The following is a 24,120-nucleotide window of genomic DNA, read 5'->3' on the forward strand; positions in this document are numbered from 1 at the left end:
TTAACCGAAAGTGTTAGCTCGCTAGAAACCGTGATGGTCATTTGTTTGGATGGAAACCTTCGTTCCTTGGTTATCCACATGTAGTTGCTTGATTAATCTTTTCCTGGGAAAATTTAGGAATGTGACTGTGTTAATAAGGATAAATGTAATGATACTGACGCTTATAATGATTTTTATTCCTTTGTCATTTTCTTTTTAGAGGTCAGTTAGTAGTTTTTGAAGTTCAGTGTTAAAGTATGCATTTTGATGCTTCCCACCACCGTTAAAGTTACATTTGGCTAAGAATTTGAGCTCTTCTGGTTGCAGAAGACAAGTATTGTAGGCATTTGTTCTTCATAGACTTTTCATTAGCATTCCCTTGGTTTTTCTTATTAATGAAAGATGAAATGTCTAAAGATGCTTCTTTTTTTCATTATACTTTAGTTATCTATCATTTTAACGTTTTATTTTCATTGTGCCTTGCTTAAGGCCATACATAGGAGCAAGTACAGGAACATGTGTATCTTATTCTGCCAGACTTCTGACATAGGGAGAAATTTTTTGAGTAGTTGAAATTACCTTCTCAGTGATAGAGATTTTCTTGCCAGTCTAATCTGTCTTGATTTATTTCTCTTCACACCAGGTAGGTGATAAAAAGGTTAAGTTTAGATGCCACAATCTCAACATAAATACAACTTGATAATAATGACTATCTGACTGTTTTATATCTACATTGATTTAAGTATAAAATAATTAAGCATAAATCTGGTTGAAATGATATTCTCAAAGAACTTTGATTGCTGTATCTCAGAATGAAGTCACCCAAAAAATGCTATGGAGCTTGGTCTTTGATCCTGACCTGTTTATTAGTCTTATCAGTAATTTAGATTAATAATAATAATTGATGTTTATCATGCAATTATAATGTGCCAGAAACCATACTAAGCTTATTATATCCATTATCTCATTTATTTCCTTAAACAACTCTATGAAATAGATAGGATTATTATTTCTAGCTTTTGTAGATAAGGGGACTGAGGCACACAGAGGATTTGTGCTAACTGACCCAAGATCTTGTTAGTAAGTAGGACTGTGATTTGAGTTGAGGTAGTCTGGCTCCAGGACCCTTAATCATTTGCACAGGACAGGAAGCTAGAAGGAACAGTCGGCCTGAGACAGATGATAGAATTACGATTCAAAATTATCTTGGTAGGTAGGAGCCTTGTGCTTAAACAAACAAAATGCCATTAATGGGATTATATTAATAAGTATAATGTTGTAGAATTCAGGTTTTGTCTGCCAACTCAACATATCATTCATTAGTAATGCAGCTTTAAAAAAATAAAATATTATACTCCATGTTACATTGTTAAAAATGTAATACCCTATTTATCATGAAATTATGCCTGGGATATTATTTTACATTTTTGGCTTCATGTTTTAAGAGGCACAAAGTCCAGTTGACGGTGACCAAAATGGATGAAAAGTCTGGAAACTTTCATAAAAAGAGTTGATTATGTATTAACTGAGAACAACAACAACAACAAAAAAACGAAAGAAAGGTATAATAGAATTGCATTTAAATATCAAAAGGATTATGGAAAGGATGGTGTGCAGGAAAGAGTTAACATTAGCAGGGCTGAAACTGCTATTCTTAGAAAAGCTTGTTTGCCAGGTTGGCCCTTGGCTGGCATCTGAGATCTTGGATTTTACAAGGATGCCCACCATTCCCTGATAAGAATGGCTCACTGTACAGGGAGTGTGGTTTATGTTGAATGCCTGCTTTCCTTCTGGGAGTCTGGAATTTTGGTATAGGCTTCACAGAGTATGCCTCCGTGACCCGCATCCAGTAAAAACGCTGGGCACTGTGTCTCTAATGCGCTTCCTTGGGTGGCAACATTTCACAGGTATTGTTACGACTCATTGCTGGAGGAATTAAGTGGAAGACTCCTGGAAGCTTGCCCTGGTTTCCTCCAAACTTCACCCCATGTGCCCTTGTTCCTTGGCAGGTGTTGCTCTGTATCTTTTCACTGTTACAAAGCATAGCCATGAGTATGACTAGATGCTGACTCTTGTGAATAGTTAATGGTCATAATTGTGATGCTGAGTTATCAATAAAAGGTTGCTGTGAACAGTAGGATTTTTTTAAGATAACAGAAAGAGCTTAAGTAACATCTCTTCCAGGAAGCACAGCCTATTACTGTTTTCCTAGCTCACACCCCACAACCCTGAAACGTATTCCCATAGCACTCTGTTCATGTGTATTGTAACATATAGCACACTTAAGATCACTTGTCCAATTTCTGCCTCCCCTGAGAAACCAATAGGCTCCATGATGACAGGTAGGTCTTATGTTCGCCACCATTTACTTAGAGCTGGCCTGTAATAGGCACTCGGTAAATGTATAGAAAACCCGAACGAAAATGTATAGTCTAATGTAGATACATTTTTTTTCATTAGAAAAGTGATACTACCGTGTTTCCCTGAAAATAAGACCGGGTCTTACATTAATTTTTGCTCCAAAAGACACATTAGGGCTCATGTTCAGGGGATGTCATCCTGAAAAATCATGCTAGGACTTATTTTCCGGTTAGGTCTTCTTTTTGGGGAAACGATATTAAAAATATTTTGACACTTCAGTTAATAAGAAAAATTATTTATAGGTAACTCTTCATTCTTACCATAGTTGTTTATTTCATTGTATAGATAAAGTAATTTCTAAAAACTTGGCCACAAACCTAAATTTCCCATGTAATATGGTAGCCTCCAGTCAATTTCTTTGGTATGATTTTTTTCCCCTTTCATAGGCAGCAGTCTGAGCTGGATGACTTTGTTTCACTTAATGGAAGAGCAAAGACAGAGCCTATGCTGCTTGTAGTAGTGCCACATAACTGCTGACCTCTACCATCTTAGTCACCTTGATATCTCCGAATCTCTGCTTTAATTATTTGAGAAGCAAACAAAAAATCAGCCCCAGTGGTGCAGTGCTAGTACCCTTCCCAGAACTGTCATTCAGATGAATGCGTGCCTTCTGGGTCTGAACGTGATAGCAACAGGTGAACCTGTGGTTAAAGTTCCATTGGCACTTTATGCATTGCAAGGTCACTCCAGGTTTATGGTGCATGGGTGTTGAGTCCATTATATTTTCTCTCCTAACCATTACAAGAAGATCAGCTGTTTTGCAGTTAATGGCTACTTAAAAAAATGGGCTTGGTCAAATAATATTTATGAGCAGCTTAAGAAAGGCCCGACCAATTCATCCTACAGCTACTGACAGAAATCCTAGTGCTAAATCGCAAAGATTATGAAATCTTCTTTAAATACTTCAAAGACAAACACAATGAAAATAAGGGAATCCTGGCAAGATTTACTGCAGTTGTCAGATCCCAAAAACTTAGGAATCAAATTTTGACACTGGTAATTGAATCATCCACCCTTCTCAGTGAGCCTAGGAAAACCTGTGATATTTTTAGAACTTTTCAGATCATATTACCCTCTTAAGAGTTCATAGCAGGACCTAAGTCCCCTAAAATTTCCCAGGAGATGGAACAAAACAATCAAACAGCTTTGGCTCAATTCACTGTAATAGAAGCAGGGTATTATGTATGCCATCTAGGTAATGCCACCATTTTAACTCAAAATTTGCAAACTTCTCACAGGAATTTGTTTTTAAGAGTGAACTGCTTGGACAGCAGTTGGAAAACCCATTAGAGATATAGGAACAGTTGTGTGGTGGTGACTTGATTTATAATAGAAGCACAGAGACCTTGGATGGTATGATTAACTGTTTCTCACAGGTGGATGTTCCTGTGCGCAAGTTTCTATTAAACCAGTTTTCTACCAGCATATAACATTGCTTATCATAGGCTCTCTCAAGAGAATTAGTTAACTATCCACTACCTTATGTAGGTAATTACATTGTTTATGCTTGGCTTGGTGATATTTCCTAATTTAAAGTAAAAATGTAATACTAACAGGTTGGAAAAGGTTAGAATTGTATTTGTATGTGTGTTTAGCTATGTGGTACTAGTTACGATGGGTGATTTGAAACGACTATCATTTTAGCAGAAAACAAGGGTTGCTTTGAAATATTTTTCTTGCCTTAAAACAAATAGCAATTCTAAGACCAGACTTCAGGGAGTCCAAATGATTTATGACATGAAGTGTGACGTGCAACGATAGCCTTTTCAGGTTTTCTGCAAGTCTAAATTCAGACAGAATACAAGACACTGACAAGTGGGCAGAAAAAAATGTGGCCATTGGGTGTTTTTATGCTACTCTTGAATAGTTGGTGTTATGTCATCTCATACCTAATTCTTGGGGGCCTATTTTTGTGGGTTTCTATGCTTTAAAATATTTTGATGAAATCACTGACAAAGATGTGATTTAATTAAGAAATGGAAAAGAGCATGGATGTTGGACTAATAGGATAAAAGTACTCATTCTAGCTCAGTTTTTCTAACTTGCTGAACTTTGGATGAGTTGTATTAATTTCTCTATAGGTTTCCTTCTCTGTAAAAGGGGAATAGTGCTTTTGAAAGAGAAAAATAGCTCTTTGTGGTTCTTGACAATATGAAGTCCTTATTATAGTGTTGTCTTGTAAAGTCCTCACAGCTGATTACTGTGGAAATATTTTCACGCCAGGTATTGAGGTGGAAAATTTGCAGCAGGAGCAGAGATTCCTGTTCCCACATAAATATCCAGAATGATATCTGGAATCCAATAATACTTTTGAGTTCCAGATAAGCTTTGAAAGCATTTGGAAATGGTTACATACTTAGGGAAAAAAGCTGCCTTGTCCATTTAAAAAGCTAGCCTAGATTTTGATCATTTCTATTAAAGGTTCGAAAACATATTAAGTGGACAAGAGGAGAAAGAACATCTGTCACATTCCCTTTTGATCACAAAGGAGCTGTGTCTGTAAAACTGGTCCCAAAGCCAGAAGCTAGCACTAGAAAGCATTAATCTTACTGATCTCAGCATCTAAAATGATGGCTGCTCTTTCATAAATGACAAAGTTAGATTACAAAGGTATATTGGTCCACATGATTAGTAACGGCTGCTATCATGGGCCTTCCTGTACAGTGACAGGCTTCGCAGGTCATTTTAATGACATATTTACTTAATTGACCTGCCGTAGTGCACTACAGAAAGCTTTCCCCTTCATGTTCCAAGCATTCATTACATATTTCCTATTCCAGAGTTCCTTCAACAATATTTTTAAATTTTTTAAATACTTAAGAAATAAATCTCAGATAATTCACTCATAACTCTACCTGCCCAACACAACAGCTGTTTTAATTTCTTAATTCTCTCCTAATCTTGGTTTATAGACATGTATACAAAATTTTCACATAGTTGTACTCAGAGTGTGTAGACTTGTGTGTAGTTGCTTGCAGTAGGGATTATTCTATTTTAGTTCTAAAGAATATTCATCATACCTAGATCTTTACTTTTCTGTTTATTTGAATTACTTGACATTCTTTAGTACATAGAAAGAATGGTGATTATCTCATTTTCTAGGTACTCTTTAACTGTATTCAAACAGAATGGCAGACATTATTAATCATTATCCGTTATTCAATTTTTATAGAATTTTAGTACATTTTTAGGTCTTATTTAAAAACTATCTAGTTTTATTATAGGCAAATATTCATTGTATAATGTTTAACACATGTTTTGATTCTCAAAGGTTATAAGAACCCTTTACACAGTAATAAAGGATATTCAAGAATTGGCTACTAAACAGTAGCAATTATGATTGTTAATAATTGCAGACACTTAGGTCAAAATTTTGTTTCGTTTTATTAAACCATTATTGGCATAATTGTTACAATGATAGCTTCTGTTACACTAGGAATTGTGCTAATTGTGTTACATACAGTTTCATATCACTCCAAGTATTGTTATCTCCTTTTTTCTTTCAGTTGAAACAATTGATATGTAAAGACGAAAAAGAAGTAACTTGCCCAATGTCACTTTAAGTGGGGGAGCCACGATTTGAAATTGTGTTTCTCAGACTGCAAAGCCCATGCTCTTAATAAGTTTCTGAACTGTCTCTGTGACTGTTATATTGCTCCTAGGACCTTTAGTGACTAAGTTCTAAATGAAATTATTGGTGAATTTTTGTTCATAGAAGTTATGCAACACAGAATTATGAGTACATTTAATTTTTAATACTTAAAGTCTATTCAAAATGAAATCTGTCAGCTGTTAGGTTTCGTTGGTGATGGGCTTTTTGAGTTGTTCTTTTAATTTAATTACAGTTTCTTTGATTCATACAAATAAGTAGTTTAAGAAATAAAACAGTACTATAAAGCGCATAATGAAAGTAATGGTCCTTTCCATACTTCCAAGTTCATGCTTCCTAGAGGCAACTACTCCTAATGCTTTAAGGTGTTTCTTCTAGAATTTACCTCTATGTTTCTAAATAACATGTTTATGCCAAAATTTCTTGTTGGTTTTTTTTTTCTTTCAATTTTAGACATACTTCCATAGGTAATGAGAATTTAGCCCTTTACTCCTATTCCCCATCTGCACTCTAAACCCATCCTTCCATTTTTCTATAGCCTCCCAATATAATTATAGTTTTTTGTTAAATCATTATTTAGTATGTTAATTATGGTGATTGTACCAGGGGTGCCAAAAAAATGTATACACGTTTTAAGAGACGCTATCTATGCTCAAACAGTAGTTCACCGTAATAAGAAGTGTCTGGACGCTGATGGTAACCACTTTGAGCACCTCTTGTAATTGCAGAACTCAAACGTGACTTGTATTCATCTTGTGTTATTGGTATATATTGAGTATTACAATTAATACAGTTTTTTCCTTTCTTAAAATGTGTATACATTTTTTTGGCACCTTCCGTATAAACATATTGTATATAGCTGAGCCACGTAGTATACTATGATTATATATCCTTTCTCATACTTTAGTTTTTTTCCCTAAATTAATACTGTAACCTTACTTTTTTATTTTTGTTTGGTTAGTGTTTTATGTATCTATCACTCACTCAGCTCCAGAAAACTGTGCCATTTCTCTTAGTGTAGCATATGGTCATACGCAGTAATCTGTTAATTACATTTTTTAAGCCTTGGATTCATTCTTCCTGGATCCCTTCTCATCCTTCAGTTCCAGGCTGAGGAGGTAAATTTCTAGGCTTGCTATACAGCTGTAATCTGGGGCTTCACAGTCATTATCCTGGGAATTTCTCTTCCTACTCTCCTGTTTTGGACCCCCTACTTTCTACATCCCAAGTCTTCTGTTTTTTTGGTTAATTCCTTGTTGTAACAGAGAATGTTCTTTAAAAGGGATACTTGGAAGATAAATTTTTGAGAATCTTGCTTGTTTGAAACTGTCTTTACTCCATTCTCATACATGATTGATAGTTTGACTAGATAATAAATTCTGGTTGAAAATCTTTCTCCCTGAGAATTTTGAAGGTGTTCTCTTGTCTTCTAATATTCATTTTTGCTGTCTGAGGCTGTTCTGAATCCCAGTCCTTTGATGTGCACTCTTATTATTATTGTTATTTTACTTCTTCTGGAAATTTTGGGATCCTCTCTTTACTTCTGGTTTTCTAAATTTTTAAGATTATGTAGTTAAGTATAACTTTTTTCTTTCATTGAGCTGGGCATTTCACTGGCCCTTTTAATTTAGAATCTTATGTCCTTTAGTTCTGGGAATTTTCTTGTATTGTTTCTACTTTTTTGTTTGTTTGTTTCTGTTTGCTTTTCCTGGGACTCATTGGTTAGAATTGGGACCTTATAGATTGACTCTTTAATGTTTATTTATTTTTTAAGTGTTTGATTTTTTAAATTGTGTTATGTTAAGTGTAGGTGAAATTGTGTTTATAAATGTGTTTGTGTGTGTATTATATGTAAAGAGTAAAGAATAATAAGGTCATGAAAATATATATATTTATCACTCAGCTTTAAAAAAGAAACTTTGAGATTCTCTGTGTGCCTCTCCCCTATTCCATCCAATTTCTCTTTTATTTACTGTTTGACGACACCCTTGTATCCCTACACAATATATTATTTAGTTTTCCTAAGCAATACTAATGGAAGCATACTCTCTATATATTCTATATACTATAACATATGAATATACGTGTGAATATACAGTAATTTGTTGTGGCTTGTTTTCTAGTTTTTTGCTATTGCAGTTTTCTATCAGCACTCTTATGTATGTCTCCCACTGACCATGAACAAGACTTTTTCCAGGGCAGTGTTTCCTAACTATTTTTGCATGTGACACATACAGAAAATGATCATTGCTTAGCATACTGAGGTAAAAGGACAAGGCTGCTTATAGCTGAGCATGACCGGTTTGAGAGTGCTTTATAATATCTTGCCCATATGCTGCTGCGAAGTCTGAGTGGATTAATATCTTGGCACACATATAATATTTGTGCTACATGAGTATACTGGATATACCCCATTTAGGAAGCTCTGCTCTGGAGTAGTGCTACTCAATGTGTGGTCTGAAGACCAGTTCTAGTCCACAAACTGTTAGTTACTAATCCACAACCATTTAAGTTGAGAGGAAGCATTTAGAAACATTTATAGTTATTTGATATTATCTAAACATTTTTATTATCTTATGAAGTATCCAGTTCACAAATAATTAGAAATTTTAAAAAACTGGCCCAACACTATAGATAAGTTTGAAAAGCCTTGCTATTCCTAGGAGTGGATTTGGTGGGCATAGGGTGAGCACAGTGTCAACTTTAGTATATATGCCATATTGTTTTCCAATCTATTGTTCTAAATTCTATATCCCCCACTCCCAGGGGTGTATAGGCGTTCCACTTCCTCCGCATCTTTACCAACAATTAGCATTGAAGAACTTTTTCTTTTTGCTGATTGGGTGGCTATTAAAATGGTATCTTATTGTGGTATTAATTTCTATTACTAATTTGATTACTAATGAGGTTGAACATTTTTAATATGTTTATTGGCCATTTTGGGCTTTCTTTTCTATGAAGTGCCTATTCAAGTATTTTATCCATTTTTCTATTAGATTATCTGCTTTTCTCTCATTGATTTGTAGGTTTAATTTATATATTTTGGATACAAATCCTTACTGTATTGTAACTATGTTCTCCCAACTTGTGACTTATATTCTTAATCCCTTAATATATATTTTGATGCACCAAAGTCCTTAATTTTAGCAAAGTTTTTATCAATCTGTTTTCAGTGTATACTTTTTTTGTGTGTCTTGTTTAAGAAATCTTTTCCTATCTCAAAATCATAGTGATATTTTCCTATATTCTAAAATATTTTTAGTTTTGTCTTTCATATTTAAATCTATAATCCAATTGAAATTGATTTTTATATGTTATGCTGTAAGGGGTCTGTTAATTGAAAATTTAATTCTTTTCCCTCAAATTTGCCATGCCGGCAAATCTTCATAAATAAAGTCCCTTTGATATCTTCAATAATTTTTAAAGTATATAAAGGACTCCTGAGACCAAAAAGTTAGAGAGTTGCTGTTATAGATCCACAGGAAAACATCAAAGGCTTAAATAAAAAAGTGAGCCAAAGACAGGCACGTCATTACAAAAAGAAATCCCCACATATGCACAATGAACATGATGAAAAAGTGAAGTTCCTTCATAAAGAAATACATATAAAAAGTGAGATACTATTTATAAAATTGACAATTATAGAAAGTACTATAAATCATCTTTGAAGGGCATTTTCTCAGGATGTATCAAAACCCTGTTTCCTTTTGACCATTTCTGGAAATATGTCCGATAGAAATGATTAAGCAAACATGTCTGAAGATTTATCTTCAATATGTTTCTCATGGTTTTATTTTTTATAACTTGAAAATTCAGAAGTAATCTAAATCCAAATTATAGTTAGAAGTGTTAACAAACAAAGTTCAACTGAGTATATTTTTAAAATGTTATTGCCTTTATTCAGCAATTCATGAATCAGGCAGCATCCCATTTAGCAGATAGAGAGGAGCTCGAGGAGCTTTACAAAATGGAAGACTTTTATAGGCAGAAGGGAACAGACGAGGAAGTTATACTAGCAAAAAGCGGATTGTTTGTGGCAAGGTCACCTTCCTTCAGGGGATGTCAGGGATCTAGCATATTACCTTATTAGTGCTGACCAGGTAATTCCTGATTGACTGGTTTAGGATTCCATTCCTGGGAGAGGCTGAAACTATAATTAAGTTAGGTATTAAGTCTTAGTTTGGTGAGTGGGGCTGAGCATAAGGGACTCCTTTTGGGCCTGTTGTCTGTTTTTTTAACTGAAGAAACTTCCAATGGAAGAAACACATTGGTAATGTGTTTTCTTTCCTCCATATCATTTGGGGTATAATAGTAGAGCCCTTCTAGTGCTTTGATGGCCACCTGTTGCTTAATTGTATGGAACTTCATTAATCTGACCCCAACTACCCTTCCCTTAGGTAGTTTGTCCAATGAATGTCAAGTCATAACCAATCAGCATAAAGCACATTGAGTAATTGGTGGGTTTTGTTCTTTCACCAAAAACATTTATAGCTTTTAGCTTTTAAAAATAGTTCTGGAGCATGCAAGATGGAAAAGGAGAAAATTAGCCTAGATAATACAGAGGACAGCAGATGAACAGTGTTGATTTCATTCTGGGCATTTTGCCCAGGACACTTTTAATAGAACATATAGTTACTCTAGGGATTCTAAGTCTGTGGTTATTGTCAGGCTTACACATTTATTCTTTAAAAGGAAAATTTTCAAGTTATTAGGCTCTAGGTACATTGGTATGACAAAAATTTTTAAAACCGTTACTGTAATCCAGCCATTGATAATTTACAGTGTGGGGGCGGGATTCCTTAATATTAAAACTAACTTCATTATGGATGGAAAAATATTTTGAACTTCATTTAAAACACAATGAGTTCTTTATTTCTTTCAAAGTATAAGTCAAGTTTAAAATGATGTCTAAACTAGGAATTAGAAGGTTATTTTTATGTGAAGAATTTTTAATCTTAACTATTTTTAAGGATATTCTGTGTATACTCAGGAATGAATCAAGTCTTTAAGAAAATAAAATACCTATATTTTAGAAATGTTATATTTTCTATTTTACTACCTTACAAATTTAGAATTACTGACCAGAGATTTAACCTTAAAATTAAAAAACAAAAAAGTACCTGGCGGGGGAGGTGGTGAAAGGGCTGGGCAAGCAGGAGGACGAGACGGAGGGGGCGAAGGGCTGAGATTAGCGTTCACTGTTGGCTTGGCCAAGCTGCGGTTCAGGGTCAGACCTCTGCGAGGAAGAGTCTTGTAGAGAGGACGGACGGGGCTGAGAGCAACGTGGGTCGGGACGACAAGGACAGTTGAAAAGTGGACAAAGAAAAAGACTGAGGGCAGTGCCAACGTCTGGGTGAGAGCCGCAGGGATATAAACAGGTTACCCAGCGCTTGGCGTCCAGCACTGTGGCATCTGCCTTCTCCTCTGAAGGTGAATCCAAGGACGTTGACGGGGGCTGCTGGAAACACAAGCAGTGCACCAGGCACATCGCCCACCCCCTCGCCTCTGGCTGTGGCCACCACAACCTGTATCTGCCTGCACCGCAACTGGGATTCTAGGGGGAAGGAGTGTGTAGAGAAGACAGACAGCAGTGGCTCCTGAGATGTAGGCCCAACCTACTCCCGAGAGGTGGGCTCAACCTGTTTCAACATCATCCAGACCCCTTGCTTTGATCTCATCCCAGGGGTAGAGTATGTGGAGCGGTTCTGGTATGGTTGGTGCCAAAGGAATAGGCAGTGACCCACCCCCCCACCCACCATAAGTCGGGGGCAGTTGACCTAAGTGAAGAGAAAGGTGAGGAGGAGGAAGAGGAAGAGGAGGAAGAGAGCAAGCCTCCCATCCCAATTCAGGTGGGGCACCACACCCACCGACGCAGGCATAGGCAACGGCACAGTCACGGGTGCCCGGACTCGGCAGCTCCCATCACCATCTGGCGCTCTGAGAGCCCCACACGGGAAGTCCCAGGGCAGCAAGGTTTTCAAGAAGAAAAAGGAAAAAGAGACAGACGAGGAGGAGGACTTGGAAGAGAGGCAAAGCTGAAGAAAAAAGTCAAAAAGGGCAAGCTGAGTAAGAAGAAAAGCCAGTTAAATCGGAATCTTCACTTCCAGACTTGAGCAGATCGATAAGCCCAAGGGAGTTAGTTGGCCAGGATGTCAGTCCAGGCCTCACAGCCGGGAAGACCTGGAGAGTGAGGACACTTACAGTGACCCCAGGCAGGAAGAACCTTCCAGTGAGGATATGATGGAGTCTTCATCGCCCAGGATGAGAGAGAACACAGTCCAGGCCAAGAAGCCTGGGGCGAAGTCCTCTCCAGTCAAGGTCAACAAGAGGAAATCTCCCCCAGTGTCAAACTCCAATCTCAGTTGAGACCAGGGCGACCAAGGTGAAGAATAAATGTGATCAAGGCTGTAGCTGAAAAAACAAACAAACAAAAACAAACCAACATGGCAATAGAGCTTCCATTGGGATAGTGGCTTTGAGGGAATTTTTCCTTTTTTCTAAAATTTCAGAAATATATTCATTACTTTTATTATTTATAAAACTATTTATAATACCCCCCCCAAAAAAAAATTAGCCTTTAAAAGGACTGGGCATTAAAAAGGCTAAGATTGGCAAAGAATTATCGCATATTAGGTAATATGGGGTAATATGGAAGCTTTTGTTTTCAAGTGATGTGTTTAAACCTAATAGGCCGGATTCTTACTATGGACATTTTCTTTATAATGTAGTTAATAAAAGGATGGTTAGAGCAGTAAAACTTATATAGTAAACAATATCTGAAAATCATTAGTACTAATGTTACATAAGAGGAAGTGATTTTTTTAAGTATTATGTTCTGTTTCAGAAATACCAGAAATTTCTCACATTTGCTTCTGGCATTTGCTTTTCATATTGAGCCAGAGCCTCACGACCTTTACCCCTGCTGTTTTTTTTACCTGGAATGCTCTTCCCTGCCTCTTTCTCTTTCCTCTAACATACTCCTACATCTGTAGTCTTGGTTGAAATATAATTATTTTGAGAAGATTGCCATAACCCACCTCCCCTAAATCCCAACCCCACCTTTCCTACCTTCATCCCAACCCATGTTAAACTCCTGTTATTTATTCTCAGGGCCCCTTTACTTCTTCATAATGTTCGCGATGGTTGTAAATACCGGTTACCCACTATTCCTTAAGCTTGATGAGGGCAGGACCTGTGAGTATCTTGTCTGGGGTTGTGCTCTCAGTGTCTGGCACAGGGCCTAGTACCAAATAGTTAATAAATAGTACTTATCAAATGAATTCCTTTATTTATTTTATTTGCTTTTTCAAACTCTGCTTGGTTTTACTTAATAATGGGGTCTTTCCATTTCAATAGAGCAATTATAACTTTAATATCATTAGTAGATAAATAGCTGAATTAAGCAACTATGAGTTCCCAGTAACTTGGAATATTCTTAGCTTTTTAACATTTGGGATGAGTTTCACCCCAATCTCACATGCTGCTTAGAGTATATAGTCACAGTACATTTCTTAAATGATAAATAGTGGCTATAAGTATTGACTTCTGGTCGGCGCTATTAATCCCAGTAGATCCAACGCTACCAAAATAGTACAGTACATAAGAGATACCGTGATTAAGACTGCAACCAGATTGTTCTTCCTCTTTTTCTTCTTTTTTAAACCTTTTTACTTTTGGTGGATTGAGTTTGTTTTCCTAATATTTATTTGTGAAGCAATAAAGGAATAGCTTTTACAAAAGGATTTACAATATTTAAAGAGGTCCAAAAAATGAAAACATACACAAAGTATTTTAATTGAGCAATTAGTCTTTCCAAGTTTTATTTTCTTATGTTTTTTTCTAATTAAAAAAAATTTTTATTAAATTTATTGGGGTGACATTGGTTTATAAAGTTACATAAGTTTCAAGGGTAAAATTCTATAATACATCATCTGTATATTGCATTGTTGTGTTCACCACCCAAAGTCAGACCTCACATGTGTTAGACAATTGAAAAGAAAAATGTTCTAATATATCGAGATAATACAAGATATTTAGCAACTACATTTCTACTCATTAGACTACATTTTGTATTCTTTTACAGTTCAAACGATATGTCAGTAAACTTCGAAGCAAGAGTACAGTTTTCAAAAAGAAGCATCAGATAATAGCTGAATTTAAAGCTGAGTTTGGTATCTTGCAGAGGACAGAAGAACTGCTTAAGCAACATCATGAGAACATTCAACATCAACTGGTAATACAGTATTATCTTTGGGTACCAAAAGTCCAAATGCCAGGAGGTTTATGGGTTATAGCCTTATAATGAAGTCATTGTTTCTGCTGGAAAAAAACCATGAAATTATTAATTTTTTCTGATTAATTAGAGATGTCATATGAACTGATTCATTTATTTTTAATGTAGCAGTAAGCACTAACTTTTTTATGCATGCTGACTTTGGTGGAATTAAAAGTTGAATTCTAAGTAGTTTTTTCTTTTGAGTAGCTAGTTAATATGAGCAAAATTATCATACCAAGGATTGAGTATAAAATATGTATTTATCATGGCCTGCTGGACAGAAATTTCTAAGCCATCACTTCCATGGAGCTTTGGAAAGAAATATCCAGGGAAGGTTCTGGAAGTTGTTCTATATGGAAGTTTGTCTGCAGGCTTGTTCCATATTTGTTTGTGCCTAGGTTGTCATAGAATAGTTAAAACCAAAGTAATCCCTTGAACAGCAAAGCTGTTTTCATTGTGGGTGCCAGTTTGTCTGAGTTTTCTTGGTTTGACTTTCTTTATTTCTTTCTCCAATGGGGAAATTATTTCATCAGGATGTTTGTTTACCAACTAACAATAATCTGATAGAGGTAAATGAAGTTTCAACCAGTTGTAGTTAGCTGGCAATATGAACTTTTCTGTCTAATGTGGTTGGATATTGTTTGTTTGTAGGGAACTTAAGATTGAAAATTTATTGTGCATCAAATACAGAGTCTAACAGCACTTTTAAAATTGATATGTAGTAATTGCATTATTGTTCACTTCAAAATATGTTCTAATTTCCATTGTGATTTCTTTGACCTATGGGTTATTGCTTAAAACCAAACATTTGGGGGTTTTCAAGTTACCTTGCTGTTACTGATTTCTAGGTAATTTTTCCACTATAACCAGAGAACATACTCTGATTTTAGTCCTTTGAAATTTGTTGAGTGTTGCATTATGGCCCAGAATATGTTCTGTTTTGGTAATTGTTCCATGTGCAGTTGGAAGACTCTGTATTCTGCAGTGGTTGGGAATGGTGTTCTGTATATGTCAATTCAGTCAAGTGTGTTAACCATAACATTCAAATCTTCCATATTTCTATTGATATTTTCGTCTACTTGTTCCATCAGTTATTGATAGAGATGTGTTTAAATCTCTAACTATGGTCATGCTTTGTCTGCATCTCCTTTTAGTTCCATCACTTTTTGCTTTTATTTATTAAGTTGGTTTCCAGAAGCAGAGCTTAAGAAGGAATACTTTGTACAAGTGCTTTATTGAGGGAGGGAGTGCCATCAGAAGAAAGAGAGTGAGGGAAACAGATGGGGCAGCAGAAAAAAACCAAGCAACGACATAGTCCCAACTATAGACAGCTTCATTTTGATCCAATGAGGAACTTTGGAGGACAAATGGCATCACAGAGCTGATTCCACCTTGAGGCAAGGGTACTCCCATATTAATCAATCATTGGCTATGGCAGGGTGCAGCCACCTAGATGAGGCAGCTCCCCTAAGGCTAAGGGCATTCTCTGGAGAAGGGGGCAACCATGAGCCAGGAGCAGTCAACACTCATAGCAGCTTGCAGATGAGGTCTGAGTAGGGCACCAACAACATCCACTACAATCCACCCACCCCTTGACCTGCTGAAATCTACTTGTTTCTCACGTTAAATTCACTTCATCCAGGTATAGCTTCTACAGGACTCTGATTTGTCACAATTTCTAGGAAAAATTATAGGAGGAGGGTTCTGGGACAAATTAAAACTCATTGCTACTTTTGGTCCCAAGGACATAATTGATACTCAACATCTCCTTCCTCTACAATCCACTCGTGATTTCCCTCACCTTTGGCTAGCACTTCCACTGCTCTAGATGGCTCACTCCGTAGGGTGACTCAGTGCCTCTTCCGTAAGAGGTACGAGACTCTAGTAACCATGCCCTTGTCAGGCTGTGGGTGCTATACTTATTCATTTACTGTTAAAGCGGGGCCTGGGAGTACCAAGATATGCCGTAATGGCTCACCTCAGCATCAGACATGTTCCTATCTGCCCCCGGGTATATAACAGCATTTATATAGCCTCATAACGTCTTGCCAGTATAATAGCTCTTTTCTTTGCCTGCTGGTCCACTGGCATGAGGAGCCCAAGTGACAAGATGGTAGACAGAGCATTTAGTTTAGAGTGCCTCTTCATATGCCTTCTGGTGGAAGCATGCCCACTCTGGAAACCAGAAGATCTATACCCACAGAGCCTAAAGTTGTTGAGAAGGGAAGTGTAATTCCCTAAGTGGATACGTGGGAATCCTCGGGCCTGACAGTTACGTTTGCAAACTCACCCTAGAAAAAATGCTATATACCTCATTGCTGAATATCACTACGGTCACCTTCGAAGTCCTCCCCTTGGGAAGCTATGCCTGATGCCAGTGCCTAGTCCACCCTTCAAAACAATTTTGGAACTCTTTTTCTGGAATGGCCAGCAGAGCTGTCGTCGTATTATCCTTGATGTCCTGAATGTCATCAAAATGTCTTCCTTTCAATGTTTCCTTTATCTTTGGGTAAAGAAAGAACTCATTGGGGGCCAGATCAGGTGAGCAGGGAGGGTATTCCAATACAGTTATTTGTTTACTAGCTGAAAACTCTCACAGACGGTGCCATGTGAGCTGGTGCATTGTCGTGATGCAAAGCCATGAATTGTTGGCGAAAAGTTCAGGTGGTCTAGCTTTTTCATGCAGCCTTTTCAGCACTTCCAAATAGTAATGTTGGTTAACTGTTTGTCCAGTTGGTACAAATTCATAATGAATAATTCCTCTGATATCAAAAAAGGTTAGCAACATGGTTGCAACAAAGTTCACGAACTTAATTGTCCAATCTCATATGTTCATCTCGTGGTTTCAAGACCCAGGTATTCTCTGTTTGGAACACAGCACCGTTTAATGGGCATGGGTTTAAGATGTACACTCCATCCTGAAGACTAGAATTCATCCTCACAGGCTACCATTTCCAAGCTGGCAACTTAGCTGTCCCTTCACGTGACTTGTTCCTCTCTTCTGTCAGGCCGTTAGCTTTCTGGATGGTGTGGTATGTGGTACAGTGACTGAATCCCATTGTACCTCCTTTGCCATAAAGTAGGTCCCTTCGTCCTCAGTGATATTATGTGGGATTCCACATCAGTAGACTAGATACTCTGAGCCCTTAGTGGTGCAGGCAGAAGCGCTGCGGGAAAGAAAATCAAACCCTACCCAGAATATGGGCCAGTCCCAGTCAGAATGAAATGTTGTTCTTTTCAGAGCAGAAAGGATCTGCTGTTATCAAATTGCCACGAAGTAGATGATTTGTTTCCTCAAGGGCTGATTCCATTCCCAGAGCTCAGAATTGGTCTCTGTTGCTGCCAGGTCCGACATTCGGTAGTGACGGCGGCAGCGACTAGATGGGCATTAGTGAGGAGAGCCCATGCTGTTTTGCCCGTGCTTAGCCTCCATCTTTGCCAACATAGCCATTCTGTTCACGAGCCCATTATCCAAGCACTGGGTGGCCAGTGACAGAGGCCGGCTGACAGCTACTAGACAGACCATCTTTACTAGTTGCTTGTTTAGTGCCTCTTCTGCTGTGTCTGGTAACATGTGATGGAAAGCTCTTGACACTTGGTGTCTGTCTACTCACATGGGTCCATCCACATGCCTCTTTCCCAGACCTCCTTGGCCCCAATCTTCCAATCTTGCTATCTTGCTTCATCCAGCCCCCTGACCAACAAGGCACGCCATTTGCCACTGCCCAAAGGATACAGGATAATCTGGGGGCTCGAGGTGCTCAAGTGAGTCTATCCGGTTATCCGCATCCCGGATTCAGCACCTTTCTCTTCCCTTCGGAGTCCTGGCTTTGCTATGGAATATAGTCAGCCTTCTCTCAAGTTTTGCCAGTCTTACAACTAAGTCCTATGCCTGGTTTTCCGCACCTTCTTCCCTTTAGACATAGGAAATGAGGGTTTCATGAAAGCTCCTAAGGAGGTTCTCTGACCTTATCACTTGGCTTTAAATGATTAATTAATGGATTTGAGCCTGTCATTTTGTCTCTTCAGCTGTCAATGGACCTTAGCAACAGCCACTCCAATTCTGTAGTCCGTATAGTTACTATTTCTCCATACTTCTCAAATGCTAGTGACATTGTACCAGTTAGCACATCCCTATGACAGTTTAGGGGCCTCCAAGAAGCAGACACCAAGATAGGATTAGATGTAGAAGGGATTTAATGGAGGAAACAGTTGTGAAGGATAAAGGGAAGGGAGCAGGAGGAGGCAGGGAAAGCCTTTAGGCTCTAATGCAAGTCTGGGAATCTGTAAAGAGAGAGGGAACAAGAAGGAGCATGGGTAGGAAAGGCCTCAGCCTGCAGCACAGCTCTAAGAAAGTCTTGGTCAGGATGATGGCGAGTTCCTGAGCCAGTTACCAGTTAGCCGAGTCCTGTCAGGCAGGAAGGGACTGACACTAGTGCCACTGCTGTGCTCCCCCGTTGGCTGAGCTGGTATTTTCCCAGTTTTACCCCTAAGATGCAGCCCTTATTCTTGTGGCAGGGACTTTCCTCCTACATTATAGCCCTTACTCCTAAGGACTAACGTCAGGAGTTTCCGCTATAGTCTGGAGCACTTACCAAGGCGCCTACACTTTGACAAGTCTTGCATTCCTACCTCGGACTCCCCAGCACTACGGGACATCTTTGCTTAGCTCATTAGTAACCCATCTGCTGATTTCCACTTGTTTTCTGGGAGTTTTACCCTGTGTCTGCACAGCTTAGGATTTGGTAATGCCAAAGAGGAAATTGCATACAGAATTTGGGGCTGATACTTTATAGTTCCCTCTACTCTTTTCTTAGGAGTTTCAATCTTATTGGCAACCCCAAATTCCAACTCTTATTTTATTCCCTCTCTTCTTGTCTTTCTTTTTTTTTTTTTTCTTGTCTTTCTTTACTTTTGGTTGTTCCGTCCTCTTTTGAACCCTCTCCGATCATGTTTCACACCTACCATTTCACTGAAGTTTGTCTTGTCAAGGTTTCCAATACATTCACATTGCCAAATCCAGTGATCAGTTCTTAGCTCTTTTCCTACTTGACCTATTAGCAGTGTTTGACTCCCTCTTTCTGTAAAATTTTTCTTTACTTGTCTTCTAGTACCCTTCGCTTTCCTGGTGTTTTCCTCATATTAGGTTGGTACAAAAGGAATTGCGGGTTTTGCAATTTTTTTTAACCTTTTAAACTGCAATTACTTTTGCTCCAACAACCTAATACTAGCATTCCTCTTTCTACTCCATAGATGATTTCTTCTCATTTCTCCAAGATCTAAATGTTGGAGTTCCCTAGACTTAGCCCTTGAATCTTTTCTTTACCCTCACTCCAATCTTATCGTGTCTCATGGCTTAAAAGACCTTCTCCATTCAGACAACTCACAAATTTGTATCTCCAGTCTAGATGTCTCCTCGAATTCCAATCTTGTACATATAACATCTTGACCTCTCTGTTGGGGGTCTATTAGACATCTCACATTTGTAACATGTCTAAAATTGAACTTCTGATCTTCACTGCTCCCTCAAACCTGGTCTTCCCAAGTTGTACTCATTTCAACAAATGACAGCTCCATCTTATTCAGGCCAGAAGCCTTGGGTCATTCTTACCCCTCTTTCCCTCACACCCCACATTCAAGCTGCCACAATATCTTGTTGGCTCTGTCTTCACAATATACACAGAACCACTTCTCATTACCCCTAACCTCAATGCCTGATTCATGCTACCATCACCTCTAACTTGATTTATTAGAATACTTGTACACAGCATTATTTTAAAGTCTAAAATTAGAAATACTTCCTATGCACCTGAGGATAATAAAATTAGGTGTAAGGTTATGACATAAAGTTTATAATTATTGTTGAAGTCAATAAAGATTGTCCTTTAGGATTCTAAATTAATTTATTTACAACTTTATTGTGATGTATTAAATCTATATATTTCTTATGGAATCATCAAGTTTTTGATACCCATTTTGTGGACCCCATTTTTGACACCTATTTTTATTCTTTACTTTTAGCAAACTACTGAGGAGAAAAGGGGTATATCTGGATATAGTTACACTCAAGAAGAGCTAGAAAGAGTATCCGCACTGAAGAGTGAAGTTGATGAAATGAAAGGACGAACACTGGATGACATGTCTGAAATGGTGATTACACATTTTTTTAGGGTTTTTAAAATTTTTATTGTGTAGCTAGAATGCAGATATTTTAGCGTTTGTCCTATTTTCAGTGAAACATTCAAATTTTCACTTCTGCACATTGTTTATATTCTTTCATCTCTTTATATTCTATCAATCTGTTTTGAACTTTTCCATTTTAGTAAGATTGTTCAGCTTATAACAGTTTATATATTTTGCGTTTTTTGAGGTGTGTAAAAGTTATACGATATAAAGAAATATTCAAGATAAAAAATAAGTTTTCCCAAATCATGCCACCCTAACAAATAAAATCGTTTTATTTTTATGTATGTCCTTCGTCTCTTTTGATATTCAAGGCTGCTATTTAACTAGAATTCACTGGTACAGCCTCATCAGGCATTAAAATGTTGAAATCTTTCCTTACTTACTGGTAAATAGCTCTGCCCCAAACTCTCAGAATACCCACCTCTGGCTGTCTTGTCCATGTTGGCCACTCGCCCAGAACCCCCTGGATCTCACCACAGTCTTAACTCCTAAAGAGACGAATATTTAGCACAGCAGAGGCCTCCGAGACCCTGTTCACTTCTATGGCTGGTGTCCATTGTGATTGGTCATTCCTTATGCCATTCAGGTTATTAACCGTTTTTAATATCACTTCATCCATGTTTGTGTATATTTTATATAAACTACGTAATTATGTGTTTTTTACATAATACAACATGATTGTAGTTGTATATAGGCAATTTTGTAATTTGTTTTGGTCATTCACTGTTAGATTATAAATATTTCCCCATATTGGTTTGCAGTCTTAATAACTGATATTTTGAATAGTTAAATGACATTCCATCTTACTAAGGAATCAAGATTTACTAAATCACTTCCCCATTGTTTGGCACTGAAGTAATTTATAGTTTTTTTTACTCTTACGTATATATAACACTTCAGTAAATACCTGTATGCATGGAGTATTTTTGTTCTTTTGAATTCTTTTTTTAGATGTGATGTGTTTTGTTTAAATGACAGGTAAAAAAACTGAATTCACTGGTATCTGAAAAGAAGTCAGCTTTAGCCCCAGTTATAAAAGAACTACGACAGCTGCGTCAGAAATGTCAAGTAAGTGAATTTGACATTGTGATATTTTTAGTATTCTATCTTGTTGAGATGTGGTAGTTAGAATCCTGAATGTTTTACTTAGGTAATTTATAGAAAACATTATTATTATTATTACTACTACTATCATATTGATATTATTTTGCAAAAGAGAGTGAATAATATGACCTACAAAGGTTTCTGTTTAATTTATGCTGCTTGTTCTGTCATATATTGTTGGGGGAAGGAGAAGAAGGAGTTTTAAGCTGAAATCACAAGTGCAGCCAGATGAACTTTTTGCTTTAAATCATATGCATGTCAGAGCTATAAATATGAAGTCACATTCTTCTGTGGCCAGGTAAAAGCTCAAAGTCTGCCAACGAGTGGTGACAAGTTAACTTCAGATTAATGAACTTGCTTTGCCAGGGGGCAAACTATGATAGCTTATGATAAGTGATGAAATACCATGACTTGGAAGCTAGTTCAAACCACTGTTTTAAAGATAAACTGTTAGAAGGTAATGCCCTTCACAAATCCAGATCAGGTGGCTAACTGACGTTAGCAGTAGTTACCACTCTCCTTGTAGTAATTTAGGTTTGACTGTGAGCCGTACTGCATGTGCCTGAGGATGGAACTACAGAACTCTTCGTGAGTGGCGTCCGTCAGTCAGAGAAGCAGAGTGAAAAATCACATGGGCTTTGAAATCAGAATGACATCATTTCCTTTTTATAGAAAATACCCTGGAGTCTGAGACAGGTTTTAGTGACGTATACAAACAGAGAAGTAGGAAGTGAGAGTTAGGGGCTGGCTCTAGCATCTATATCATCTTATTTCGAACCTCCTGCTTGTTCCATTACGCACCAGTGCCATCACAAAAGAAACGGAAGAGACAAGTTCCTGTTCTCTGGAGTTCATACTCTAATAGATGAGATGGGACAAACACATGAAGAAATTCAAGAAAAACAAAAGATAACCCAACTGGAGAACAATATAGAACAAAATACAATCAGAATCTTATACTTAACTGGTAAGGAAAGAGGAAGCAAATGAAGTGATTGTCAGAAAGGAAAGGTTTCAGAAAGGAGAATTTTGAGCAAAGTGTTCAGATTGAGGACATCAACAATTATTTTCATAGTCACTTTCTAATTCATTGATTTTCTTAATGCTTTTCTTGAGTGAGCAACTTGGAGACCCAAGGGACCAGATATGTGTATTTCTAATGATGATAACATTTCTCCCTAACAGTAAGCTAATTAATCTGTTTGTAATTAGCTCTTTCATTAAATCCAAGAATCAGAAGCATAGTCTATCTGGAACAGGTAGAGGTACTGTAACCACAGAGCATTTTGGTTCAGGGAAACTTCAGGAACCTTAGCAGCAGGAGCTTTTAGATAATGATGAGGCAGAAGATAGTAATAACATTTATTGAGTGCTTTCTGTGTGCAAAGCGCTATTACATTCCTCATTCTGGCCTCCCAATCACTCAGTAAGGTAGGGACTCCTCTTTACACAAATGAACAAATAAAGGCACGGGGAAGGAAAGGACTTACTTGCCCAAGGGCCCACAGCTGGTAAAGGGCAGAGCCAAGTTCTACACGCTAATACTACAACAATAACAGGACTCGGTGAATTTCTTTGCAGTGGCGTCTCCCTTTGTTCCTGCCACCAGCCAGGTTTGTCACTTCTGGTTCTCGTCTCTCTCTCACACTTTCTCCTTGCTCTTTGGAATTAGCAGACTTGTAACCTCAGCTTGCTCCTGGTTCCTCGTCATTAATATCTCACACTGTGGCCTTTCTCACCACATCCTTTGTGTGGAGTTTTCACTACTACCTGCCCTATTTTCTCTGCATTTTCTAATTCAAATTCCTAGTGCAGCTCCTCTCTTTTTGGGGCAGTTTTTCATGTCAGACTACCTGAAAGACTGTTAGGCTATCCTCAGGTCAGGTCAGGGGTCCATCCTTAGTTTAACAAGCTATACTTGTGGGTAAGGGTGGGAAGAAAGGAGGGTGACATGGTACCAAGCATGGCTGTCTAGAGAATTTTCCCTCTAGAGAGGCTATGCGTATGTCAGGTACTTTAATTGGTCTCTGTAGTAAACCACCCATTCTCCTATTACTAACAACTGAACCGTGTTCATCTTTGCATTTTATCCTTGTCCTCTCATGTATACTTTTGTACATGGTTAGAATGTGACGTAGTAGGATGTATTGCATTCAGTTACTTTAAGGTTCTATGCAGTTACTCTGTCATATTGCCCTTGTTTGCCATAGTCTTTATAGTTATGTGTGTTACATGCAGTCAGCTTGACTCGTGCAACCCTGTGAATGAGTGATGTCCACAACGTCCTGTCCTCAGCAGGATGTTGAGGCTCCTGTAGACTCGTGCCTCCGGCTTCTTTTATGGAGTCCATCCACCTCACATTTGGTCCTCCTCCTTCCCTGCTGCTTTCTATTTTTCCCAGCATTATTGTCTTTTCCAAAGAGCCCTGCCTTCTCATGATGTACCAGAAGCAGGACGGCTTCAGGTTTGTCATGTTTGCCTCCAGCGATGTTTCCAGTTTAGAACCCACGTGTCCGTCTTTCCGGCGGTCCAGGGTATCTGTAGA

General features: G+C 37.8%; 1 protein-coding gene across 6 annotated transcripts in view; it reads left to right on the forward strand.

The window, feature by feature from the left end:
* The window catches only part of IFT81 (intraflagellar transport 81), a 170,160-nt gene that overhangs the window by 125,235 nt on the left and 20,805 nt on the right, over window positions 1-24,120 (forward strand). For all 6 annotated transcript variants that reach the window (XM_033097391.1, XM_033097393.1, XM_033097392.1 and 3 more), the window contains 3 exons: window positions 14,094-14,243; window positions 20,307-20,435; window positions 21,450-21,539. In XM_033097391.1, the coding sequence (XP_032953282.1) occupies window positions 14,094-14,243; window positions 20,307-20,435; window positions 21,450-21,539 (369 nt within the window). The remainder of the gene's footprint in view (window positions 1-14,093; window positions 14,244-20,306; window positions 20,436-21,449; window positions 21,540-24,120) is intronic.

This window comes from Rhinolophus ferrumequinum, chromosome 25, assembly GCF_004115265.2.
Source record: "Rhinolophus ferrumequinum isolate MPI-CBG mRhiFer1 chromosome 25, mRhiFer1_v1.p, whole genome shotgun sequence".
In the NCBI taxonomy this organism is placed as follows: domain Eukaryota; kingdom Metazoa; phylum Chordata; class Mammalia; order Chiroptera; family Rhinolophidae; genus Rhinolophus; species Rhinolophus ferrumequinum.